This window comes from Trachypithecus francoisi, unplaced genomic scaffold (genome assembly GCF_009764315.1).
Source record: "Trachypithecus francoisi isolate TF-2019V2 unplaced genomic scaffold, Tfra_2.0 Lachesis_group3, whole genome shotgun sequence".
Lineage (NCBI taxonomy): Eukaryota > Metazoa > Chordata > Mammalia > Primates > Cercopithecidae > Trachypithecus > Trachypithecus francoisi.
The window spans coordinates 159,662,860-159,675,315 of NW_022681468.1; the positions used below are offsets into that span (position 1 = coordinate 159,662,860).

The 12,456-nt window shown below is 40.8% G+C and overlaps 1 protein-coding gene across 10 annotated transcripts in view; it reads left to right on the forward strand.

Moving 5' to 3' along the window:
- The window catches only part of TJP1 (tight junction protein 1), a 279,503-nt gene that overhangs the window by 198,711 nt on the left and 68,336 nt on the right, over positions 1 to 12,456 (forward strand). For all 10 annotated transcript variants that reach the window (XM_033190726.1, XM_033190728.1, XM_033190727.1 and 7 more), the window contains 3 exons: positions 7,026 to 7,302; positions 11,380 to 11,483; positions 12,047 to 12,215. In XM_033190726.1, the coding sequence (XP_033046617.1) occupies positions 7,026 to 7,302; positions 11,380 to 11,483; positions 12,047 to 12,215 (550 nt within the window). The remainder of the gene's footprint in view (positions 1 to 7,025; positions 7,303 to 11,379; positions 11,484 to 12,046; positions 12,216 to 12,456) is intronic.

Below are 12,456 nucleotides of genomic sequence, written 5' to 3' on the forward strand. Positions count from 1 at the left end.
TGTGATGTTCGCACAAAGACAGAATTGCCTGACAATTCACTTCTCATAGTATATCCCCAATGTTAAGTGACGCATGACGGTACTGAAGTTAGATTGGATCTTGGCATGTGTCAGTTTGAAATAGATGGCCCTATTTTCTGGTACAAGATGAAATTACCTGGCAAGTTTTGCATTGTCCCTTGAACACATGTATGTCAGCAGCTACTTTCCTTATTACTCTGATAGTTTGAGGAGAGGGAAAGTCTAAGATTGTTTTTTGTAGAGTTGTTCAGGGTGCATTTAATGTTATTGTTTTACTGTATAGCTAGTCTTTATTTCATATTTCTCTGAGAAGTCTACTTTTTATTAAGGGAAAAGAAATTTAGTTAACTCTTGATAGCTGGCCTCAAATCACAGTTAAAACTTGGTAAATGTAGCACAGTAGATTTAATGTAAAAGTTTTATTTATTTTATTTTTTTGAGACAGTCTCACTCTGTCACCCAGGCTGGAGTGCAGTGGCGTGATCTCGGCTCACTGCAACCTGCACCTCCCAGGTTCAAGCACTCTTTGTGCCTCAGCCTCCCGAGTAGCTAGGAACACAGATGCGTGCCACCATGCCCGCCTGGCTAGTTTTTGTATTTTTAGTAGAGATAGGGTTTTGCCATGTTGGCCAGGGTGATCTTGAACTCTGACTTCAAGTGATCCGCCTGCCCTGGCCTTCCAGAGTGCTGGGATTACAGGCATCAGCCACCACGCCCATCCAAAAGTCTTACTTAAAATGATACACTTTTAGGAACACAGGAGCCACTTCACCCACTTTGCTCCTCCTCTGTTTTTATCCCATCCTGCCTCTGAAAGGACTAATGAAGGTAGCCTTGAAGCCTCAGCTCAGGTATACAAAGCTGAAGAGGCTGGGTGGCTGGGTGCTATGCCCTGCTTTGTCCGTTGAGAACCTTTCTGTCTCCCAGCAGATGCTCAGAACCACAGCAGACCTGATGGAAAGGATAAGGGTGGGTCAAGGGAGGTCTGCTTTTGAGTTTTGATGTCTGGGAGTGGTGGTAAAAGCTGAAAAAAGGGTATTTATTCCCTGAGACTGCACCCAGCAGTTGCTCGGCCCTCCTGCCCTGTGTAGGCTGCCTTGCTGTGTGGCTTGTTTCACACCAGCATCATTGCTGGTGAGATGAGAGTTCTCTCATATCGCAGTAGGACCACTATTTGGTTATGGCGTTGTTCCAGAGAACGAACAACTTTTATTTTGTATATTTTCACAATCTCATTGTAGTCCGTAGTTTTACAACTGTGATGTTACTTTAAAATCGCAGTTAATTAACAGACTGCCTAGTGGATGATAAAGTTTTTAAACAGTTTTTATAACAAGAGGTTGCATTGTTTACAGAAGCAAATTGCTATTTTTTTGGTTTGTTTGTTTTAAAACAGCAAATTACTAATAGTTTTGTTGGGTTTGATCCGTTGAGTGAGCTTCAGTGTCTTGCTTTAGCTGCTGATCCTGAGCACCATCCTTATTCTGCATAGTGTCCTGCAGGTGGCTTGCTGCACATTCCAAGGCCAGCACCTCGGGAAACTTGTTTTTTATCCCTTGTATCAGGTGTGGTGAGTTTCATCCATACTTTCAACTTTTTAAGCCCTCCATTCCTCTGTAATCTTGAGCTGTTTTGTTTTTCCATGCAAAATATTTGGCACACATACACTACATTGATAATACATCCAAGAAAGTTGTATTGCTGTACTCCAGAGTTTTCCACATAGAGGTGATATTATAAGTAGGTCTGAAATCAATAATGTATTTGTAATAGCACATTTTTGGCCCAGCATGTAAGGAGAAGGATTTAGGGGCTGTTCAAAGCTCTGTCGGTTGGAAAGGTGTTTTTTACTCTGTGGTTAAAGGCTATAGGGGCTTTGGGCAGAAAGGTGTTTTAATCAGCAAAAAGCAGTTGTTGATTTCTGCATTTTGACAGTTTCAGTCATGTCATTAATTTAAAGCTTTCATTGTCGTATGACTCTTAGAATAAAATGCCTGTGTCTGAGACTGTGGCCTTTCATTATAAGATGTCTTTTTTTAACCTCATCCCTGGACATAACCAGAGCGTCAGAAACACTCAGGTCATGATATATGTGATGTTTATTTTCCCCATTTCTGAACTCTACCAGATCGTCTTCCCTGCTCTCCGTTCTACTGATCTCTGTCTTCTCTCCTGTGCTCCTCCATTTTCTCTCCTCAGACTATCAGAGTAATAAGGAAAATAGCTGCTGACATACATGTGTTCAAGGGGCGACGCAAAACTTGCCCAGTAAACTCATCTTATACCAGAAAATAGGACCATATATTTCAAACTGACACATGACAAGATCCAGTCTAACTTCAGTACAGTCATGCGTCACTTAACATTGGGGATATATTATATATCCCCAGTAGCCTGTATAATTTTACTAAAATTCTGAACATAGTAAAAAAGCGTTATAAAAGTGGATAAAGAGGCAAAAACACCTTCCTAGCAAAAACCTCTGTGAGCATTTCAGAACAGTTCTGTGTTGCTTCATGACAGGGATAGGTCTTGAGAAATGCCTCCTTACATGATTTCATCCTTGTGTGACCATCAGAGTGTACTTACACAAACCTGGAAGGCATAGCCTCCGACACACCTAGGCTAGATAGTGTAGTGTATTGCTCTCCGGCTATAAATCCCATGCAACATGTTACTGTACTGAATACTGTGGGCAGCTGTAAAACAATGGTAAGTATATGTCTGTCTAAACATGGGAAAAGTACACTAAAAATATATAACGGATAAAAAAAATTCTATGCCTGTTTAGTGTACTTACTATGAATGGAGCTTGCAGGACTGAAAGTTGCTCTGAGTGAGTCAGCGAGTGAATGGTGAGTGAATGTGAAGGCCTAGGACATTACTGTACACTACTGTAGACTTTGTAAACACTGTACATTTAGGCTGCACTAAATTTATTTTTAATGTTTTAATATTTTTAATGTATTTAATATTTTATAAATTTATAAAATTTATTTAAAAGTCTTCTTTCTTCAATAAAAAACCTTAGCTTACTGAAACTTTTTTAACCTATATCTTTCTAACTTTTTGACTCTTGCAATAACACTTAAAACACAAACACATTGTACAGCAGTACAAAAATGTTTCTTTCTATTTAAAATTTTTTTCTTTTTGTTTGTGTTTTTTTAAGACACAGTTTCACTCTGTCAGCCAGGCTAGAGTGCAATGGCGTGATCTTGGCTCACTGCAGCCTCCACCTCCCTGGTTCAAGTGATTCTCGTGCTTCAGCCTTGGGATTACAGGCACCCACTACCACGCCCATATTTTGTATTTTTAGTAGAGACAGGGTTTTGTCATGTTGGCCAGGCTGGTATTGAACTCCTGGCCTCAAGTGATCTGCCTGCCTCGGCCTCCCCAAGTTCTGGGATTACAGGCGTGAGCCACCGCACCTCGCCTAAAATTTTTTATTTTTCACCTTTTAAACTTTTAGCAAAATCTAAGACACAAGCACACACATTAGCCTAGGGCTACCCAGGATCGGGGTCATCAGTGTCACTGTCTTCCTCCTCTACAGATTGTCCTAGTGGGAAGTCTTCAGGGGCAGTAACATGCATGGAGCCATCATCTCCCATGACAACAATGCTTTCTTGTGGAACACCTCCTGAAGGACCTGCCTGAGGCTGTTTTCCCAGTTAACATTTAAAAAAAATAAGTAGAGGGAGTACACTCTGGAATAATGATAAAAAGTGTAGCATAGTAAATACATAAACCTGTAACACAGTCATTATCAAGTATTATATTCTGTACATACTATATCTGCTGCACTTTTATTCCACTGGCAGCATAGTAGGTTTGTTGACACCAGCATCATGACACACAGCACTGCAGTGCACCCACGACATGGTGACCCTGTGGCGTCACTAGGTGATAGGAGATGTTCCGCTCCATTGTAGTACTGTGGGGCCTCTGCAGGTGTGTTGTCCGTTGTTCCACGTGGTGCGTGACTGTGTATGTATCCACGTGGCCATGCAGCATTTCACTCTGCATATATGTTTATCGAACTCATTCACAGGCATTTCAGTGTCCAGTCCACGAGTTTTTTAAAATTCGGCTGCGAAAATCATATTGCTACCTACTTGCTTAGTTAATTTTTAGAATAATTTTCTAAGAGTGGCTTTTCAGAGTCAAAGGGCCTGAATGACTTTTGATGTATGTATTGCCAGCTTGACCTTCTTCAGAAAATCAATAGGCTATCGAGAGTTCACTTTTCAACACATCTTAAATCTTTGCCTGATAAAAAAGTGTTTGAAATGAAACATTTAAAATCACAAGTGGATTTGACCCTCTCATGCTGTTTACTACCCATTTGTTTTTTCATTTACCTGTGCATGTCCCTTGCATTTCTGTGGTGGTGATGGTCATACTAGGGTGTTTTGTGTAGTCAGATTATTAACCTTTTGTCGTACATACCTCATGTGTTGTTATCTTCTTTGCTTTTGTGACTGTTTGTAAGTTGTTTGTGTTTGTTGTTTTGTATCATTTTGTTACAACATTGAAATGTTTTCATTTTTATTTTGTCATGTCTGTCAGACTTTCACTTTATTGGTTCTGCCTTGGTGTCATGCTTCCAAAAGCCTCTCTCTTGTATTTTATTCTAGTACTTACATGGCATCGTTTTGTTTTATTTTACGTTTGAGACTTCAGTTAAGCTAAACTGTTTTGAAGTACGCATTTTTTTCCTAAAAATTTTGGTTCCAAATTTTTCATAGTGTTAAAATCAAGCATAGTCGTCACACCTACTAATTATTATTCATGTTTGTAACTGTTAACTCATAAGTAGAGAATCACAGTAGGACTGGATACCTTTCAATAAGTAAAGCACCTACTAGGTGCAGGCGTTGCATTCCATGTACAGTTAAATGCATGGGAAGGAGCTTCTCAAAGAACTCGAATCTTAGTGGGCTGTATGGATGTACATACTGATAACCATATAATACTTGTCATCTCAGGTTCATAGGTCAGGTACAGTAGAATCCCAAAGAGGTGGCACTCTTAGAGGAATGATAGGGAAAGCCTTGAGTGCTCATCTGCTCAACTTTGTTTTTGTTTATTACTAGGGAGGAACTGAAGATTAAAATACCAATACCAGGTATTGCTTCCAATATAATATGTTGGAAATTAAGTAGACGTGAGATGTAAAAGCAGACAGCTAGCATTAGGAATGCTTTACAGAAAATATTAACTGATAAGGACTTCAGCTGTGGGTTGCTCCAAGATGAGAAGGGCAGCCTTTCTCTTTCATTTCATAACAGGGCATTGGCTGTCCTCCTTTTCACATGCTGGCCTCTGCTGCTTCTCATCCTTGAGCTTCAGCGTTGTTTCCTCAGAATGGTCCTCTGCTTAGGCCTCTTCTTGATTCTGAACCAGCCCCTGATAATAATAATAATAATAATAGTAGTAGGAGTAATAGGAAGCAGCAGTATTAAGTGTAGAGCAGCCCTTTGAAGAAGTTTAGCCACATGGAGAAGAGATAAGATGATAACATGCAGGTGAAGCAAGACAGAGAAATAGAAGATTAATTGGGGGAGCTTAGTAGGTAGAGGACAGATTTTAGGTAAATAAAGCGATTGAAGTTTCAGGTAAACTGGAGTATGGTAATTGATGAAGAAAAAATCTTAGAGATGAGTCGGGATGAGAATGAGAGCTCACATACAAGAGTTTCATTCATCCAGGAAGAAGATCGCCGTGGTCTTTGAGGCCAGAAGGAAGGAGGACCAAATAAATGAGATGCTGAAGAAATTTAGGAGGGCAGGGGGAGTAAAATGGCACTGATAGCCTTAAAGCAGGCTGAGTGGCTAGGATCTCAAAGAATGATTGTAGAATACCTGCATTAGCAAATTCCATAGAGAGGCAACAAGATGTAGATGAAAGGATTGCCGAACAAGAGCAAGACTTCTGTAAAATGAATTTACAGAGGGCCTAATCAGCAAAGTGTGGAAGTGAAGGTAATAATAGGACTGGCGTTTGTCATGGCAGATGATTGAGGGGTCAAGAGAAAGTCATTTAAATACAGCAGCAGGATGTCTCATGCCAACTTGGGGGAAACGTGAGTGAAACCAGGATGGAACTGATTAACTGAAAATAAGAGAGGATGAAGGAAATGGAAATAAGGTAGTGAAAAGTTTCAGTAGTTCACGGTGTCCGACATAGAAGACAAGGAGTGATACACAGGAAGATCCTGCGGAACTACAGTGAGGTCAAGTGTATACTATTGTAGGAAGGCAAAGTGTAGTCCACAGATTACAGGGCCACTCAGTCAGCAGGTGTGATACATGTAGATCTTCAGCTTGCAGAAAATGAAGGAAATAAGTGGACAGGCAATACAGAGCCAGTTACCAGAGTCATTGAGAGAAGAATGCCAGAGGGAAGAATTTGCACCTAGACCAGAAGTACACATTGGAGAGATCCGGAGACTGAAAGCAGTTTGTGTTGGTGAAGTACAGCTGAGTTAATTAGCTCCAACATATTACTGAATGCTAGTGTGGCTGTAGAATTCATCTCTTAGAAGTCTGGGGCAATGGTGGGCTTTGATATTGATGTAGTCTAAAATGTTTAAGGAAGCAAGTTGGACTTGGAAGTTTGCTGTGGTTTTGGTAGCACCTAGAGTATATTTGATGGCATTAGAGTACAGTGCTGTCCTTTTTATTGAAACCACCAACAGTTGTTAGTTTCCCTGTAAGCTTGTGATTATTACACCAGGAAGATCTTTCTGTGTGAAGTAAATAAAGAGATTTTTAGGCCCACCCTTTCTTATTTGTGCTTAACTAGATCTGTTCATCGGGAGAGCAGAAAACACAGCCTTTATGGAAGCGTATTCCTTAGCAGTTTGTTGTCGTCGTTTGTGTGTTGTTTCTTGCTGGTTCATAATACGGGATGAGAAGTATAATGTTCCTTTCTCTTTGGAACTGAACATACATATATGAAAATCAGTCAACGTATTTTTTAACCTTTTTAACTTGCAGACAATTAGAAGGAAGAAGAAAGTTCAAATACCAGTAAGTCGTCCTGATCCTGAACCAGTATCTGATAATGAAGAAGATAGTTACGATGAGGAAATACATGATCCAAGAAGTGGCCGGAGTGGTGTGGTTAACAGAAGGAGTGAGAAGATTTGGCCGAGGGATAGAAGTGCAAGTAGAGAGAGGAGCTTGTCTCCGCGGTCAGACAGGCGGTCAGTGGCTTCCAGCCAGCCCGCTAAACCCACCAAAGTCACACTGGTGAAATCCCGGAAGAATGAAGGTAGTTTCTGCCAACTCTTGCTGTTGTTTTCACATGAAACTTTAAAACTAATTTTAGTGAGAAGTACAGTTGCTGTCTCTTCATGTCTTTGCTTTGTTGTCTTTGTGTTTGTGTTCTATCACTGTAAGTCAGGTCCTGTTATGGCAGGCTTCAGGGACTGTTCATTTTCTCTGTTGGAACAGATAGCACTTCAAGTGAATGGTCCAGGGATTGGCTTTCAGATTTGTCCTGATGAGAATAACCAAGTACAAATTATGCTAACAAGAAATGTCACACCATCACCAAATGGAAATTCAGTGTTTTTCTTAACTGTTAGTAATGTAATCATGGAGAGAAATCTTGGGGGAGGGTGGGGGTAGGGGTTGTGGTGGTGGTGATGTTGTTGTTGTTGTTGTTGTTACAACAAGGTCTGGCTCTGTCACCCAGGCTGGAGTGCAGTGCCACAATCTCAGCTCCCTGCTACCCCTGCCTCCCGGGCTCAAGCAATCCTCCCACTTCAGCCTCCCTAAAAGCTGGAACTACTACAAGTACATACCACCATGTCCAGCTAATGTTTTCATTTTGGGTAGATGCAGGGTTTTGCCATGTTGCCCAAGCTGGTCAGCTCAAGCAATTCACCTACCTCGGCCTCCCACAGTGCTGGAATTACAGGCAGGAAGCCGTTGTGCCCTGCTGTGACTTCTTCCCCCTCACTCCAGACTGTTTTTTTAAATGGAGGAATTTAAGGAAAGGAACCCCTTGTAGGGCATTTCTCTATAATGCAGTATTTCTTTGAAGTTTTTGAAACTGAAACTCAGCTGCCTTCCCTCATACCTCATTAAATTTGATAAAAAATTGATCTGACTGTGGCTTCCTCCTCCTGTGGGCATGCATGACTGATCATTTTGATATATAGGGGTGTTACAGTTGGAATATTATCAAGGCTTACTTTGATCTGCTTTACCTCTTGGCGTATCTCCTAGGTGGTACTCCGTACCCCCACTCTAGAGCAGTCTTCTCAGTGAAGTCTCAGTGAAGTTGTCAACATTTGCTGTTTCTACTTCGTTTCACCACTTACCCCTCAACACTCTCTGGTCTGGTATCTTTTCCGCTCTGCCCCCAAAAATCTTCACAGTAAATCTAGTGGAAGTTTTTCAGTCTCTAGCTTGCTTGCCTTACAGTATCATTTCACATGGTTAACCACTCCTTATTTTAAAAAATAATGTCTTCTTTTGATAATACTGCATCTCTCTTTTCCCCCCCCCCCCACCTTTCTGTATCTTTTGCAGGCTCATTCTTCTCACCCTGCCCTTTATAATGTTCTGTCAGTTTCTCTCCTAGAATCTTTTTTTCCACTTAAGGTAATTTTTTTTTTCTTTTCCTCAGGTTGAATAACAATTTAGGCAACCTCATCTGCTCCCCTGCTTCCAGTCACTGCTGATGGCAGAACCTCTTTCTCCAGCCCAAATCTGTACACTCTTGTGTTCCAGCTGTTAGGCATATTCACTTAGATGCTCCTGTAGGTCCCTGAAACACAGCACATCTGAGATGAAACACATCTCCCTCTTAAAATGTTTCTTTGTATTTCTCATAAAGTATCCATTGAACGTGTTCCTATTGATCCAGTTTCTCAGGCCATTCCCAGATGACATGGTAGGTACCCTTGACATCTCTTTTTCCCCCATGCATGATGAATGTCGTCACTCCTTTTTTTTTTTTTTTTTTTTTTAATTTTCTTTTTTTTTTTTTTTTTTTTTGAGGCGGAGTCTCGCTCTGTCGCCCGGACTGGAGTGCAGTGGCCAGATCTCAGCTCACTGCAAGCTCCGCCTCCCGGGTTTACGCCATTCTCCTGCCTCAGCCTCCCGAGTAGCTGGGACTACAGGCGCCCGCCACCTCGCCGGCTAGTTTTTGTATTTTTAGTAGAGACGGGGTTTCACCGTGTTAGCCAGGATGGTCTCGATCTCCTGACCTCGTGATCCGCCCGTCTCGGCCTCCCAAAGTGCTGGGATTACAGGCTTGAGCCACCGCGCCCGGCCATGTCGTCACTCCTAAATACCACTCTTACCCATCCCACTCTTTCTCCACTGCCTCCACCCTTTTTCAGGCCACTGTCATCTCTTACATAGACTTGTTTGGTCTCGTAGGTTGTCTCTTGGATCCCTTTAAGTTGATTCTGCAGATTTCTTCATAGATCCTCTGTGACACTTCTGTCTTACTCTTTTTCCCCTTTCTTCATTAATTCTCAGTCTCTGCTACACTAGACTTATGACTTCATTAGGTCCACCAGGTTTTTTTCTTCGTAACTTGGGTGCATTTGTTTTGAACTGTTAGCCATCACTCACCCCATGCATCCCCTCCCACACAAACATACCCTTCAGGTTTAGGTCTTTCTTAGGTAAAGTTTTAACTTTAGTATTTTTTCCTCAGGGAGGCCTTCTCCTTCCCCCAGTAGGTGCAGAATCCTTGTGTTTCTGCTCTCTGAACTCATCGCATTTGGAATTGCCATGCTGACATCCTTTTTTTCACTGACTCCTGCCAGAGTGCAGGAACTGTCTCATTTGCTGCTTTCTCCCTAATGCCTGGTACCTAGTTGATATATACCCCAAGAAATATTTAGAATGAACGAACAAACTAATATACAAGGAATATTTTGGGATCATCTGTGTAATGGTCATTTATATGTGTTTAATCTTAAAGAACAGTCTTTTAACCAATACCGTATCCTTCTGTGATATAATGACCATATGGATGACTGCCTCATTCCTTGCCCAGATCTCCTAAAAGGCTGTTTTCTTTACCCTGATTCTATTTCTGGCTGTGAGTACTCTTTGTATATTTGTCTTAAGTTAAACTGTAACTCTGATGTAAATTTTTTTTTTTTTTGAGACGGAGTCTCACTCTGTCTCTCAGGCTTAGAGTGCAGTGGCACAATCTCAGTTCACTGCACCCTCTGCCTCCCAGGTTTAAGCAATTCTCCTCCCTCAGCCTCCCAAGGAGCTGGGATTACAGGTGTGCACCACCGTGCCCGGCTAATTTTTTGTATTTTTAATAAAGACAGGGTTTCACCGTGCTAGCCAGGCTGGTCTCGAACTCCTGACCTTGTGATCTGCCCACCTTGGCCTCCCAAAGTGCTGGGATTATAGGCATGAGTCACCACGCTCAGCCTACTGTTATGTAATTTTTAGACACTTCAGTAGTAAGTCTGTTAATTTATCCCATGTTAAAACAATTTTCTGTTTTCCATCTTGGTTTTTGGTTTTGTTTTTAATGCAGTAAGACTCTCCTCACAGAACCAGGGGCAGTCCTTTTACTACTGACATTATACTGATGGTTGTAGTCATCAGTGTCCTCACTCTTGGATACTTGGTTGGTGGTTTAAAGGAAAGGACTGGCATAATAACTCCTGCCCACATCTGCCTAGCTGGTTGTAAGCCTTTGCACTCATACTTAGTACGTGCTAGTACTCTGAGTATGTCTGTCCAGTATCATGGGGTGTATAGGATCAGAAATATTTTTGGTCTAGGAGCTGGGAAAAATAGAAATAGTATATGCATGATAATAGTCTTCAATAAAATGGTCAATCTTTTCAAAGTTTTTCAAACCTCAAGCAGTTTACTCTTTAGAATTATCTTTCTAGCCAGGCATAGTGTGACACATGTCTGTTAGTCCCAGGTACTCTGGAGCCTGAGGCAGGAGGGTTGTTTGACCCCAGGAATTCAAGTCCAGCCTGGGCAACATAGTGAGACCCTGTCTCTTAAAGAAAATGGTATTCCTTAAGCATTCTGAAGAGCTAGTGTATCAATGCTTGGTCAAAAAGAAATGGTGTCCTCTTGGGGATTTTCTCCTTTTCAGTAACATGGGAACACGGTCTATCAGTCCTTCGTTTGAACCATACACTTTCCCTTTGCTTTCACGGAGACATTGCAGACTTGCTAATTAAAGGGAATGTCTTATTTGCAGGGTGGCCAAGAAAAATGTCTTGTTATTGATTGTACTTGAAAACTCTATGCAGTGGCTATTAGTTTAGTTGTATACTTGTGAAATCTATTTAACTGTCTTAGGATGTTACACTAAAAATACGTACTTAAATTATTTCAGAATATGGTCTTCGATTGGCAAGCCATATATTTGTTAAGGAAATTTCACAAGATAGTTTGGCAGCAAGAGATGGCAATATTCAAGAAGGTGATGTTGTATTGAAGGTATAGTCATATTCTTCCTTTTTAATGAACTGAAATAGAAAACAAGTTCTAGAGTTACTGTGTGGTCTGTGCTGTTGTTTGAAGCAGTTTTGCCAAAGAGAATTAAAAAGTCAATGTTTGGGGGAGAGGGATGTAAATTCCCTTTATGCATTATTTATGTCGACACTGATACTTTAGGTATCACAGGGTCATCCTGAGATAATTATTCACCAGCCGGTACTACTTCGTAGATAAGATATGTCTGTTCTTACAGATTAAAAAATTCTGATAATTGCTTCCAGATATTATTGAAATGCTTATTTGTTTGTTTATAAGTAATAGAAAGTGACAGCCTTTTGAGGAGGAGTTAGGGGATACTACTTTGGGTTTTTCTGACAGCAGCAGTACAGTAAAGATTTTATCGTCTCAGGAAGGTGGAATACTTTGATAATTTGGAAAAGTATAAAGAGAATATTTTAGGTCTTACAGCAAGGAGTGGTTTGGATATTTCTGTTTATAACAAACCAAGTTAACATTTGTATTTTATCATTTACTTGAAACCTGTAATTTATTTTCTGTTGCAGATAAATGGTACTGTGACAGAAAATATGTCATTGACAGATGCAAAGACATTGATAGAAAGGTCTAAAGGCAAATTAAAAATGGTAGTTCAAAGAGATGAACGGGCTACGCTGTTGAATGTCCCTGATCTGTCTGACAGCATCCACTCTGCCAATGCCTCTGAGAGAGACGGTGAGTGTGACTCTGTTTGAAGGCCCCCTCTAAGTGACCTATTTTCTTAAAAACACTAGGGAGACTGGACATCTTTGAAAGAAATGACAATTTTTTACCAGCCAAACACCTTCAAAATCTAAAAGTTTTATATGTATTTTTTCCTGTAGACAACTCGCCACTATTGATTTGATCGCTGGCTGATGAAATTAATGCATAAATTTTCCATTTTATATATAATTTTACTTAATAGCCTATCTTC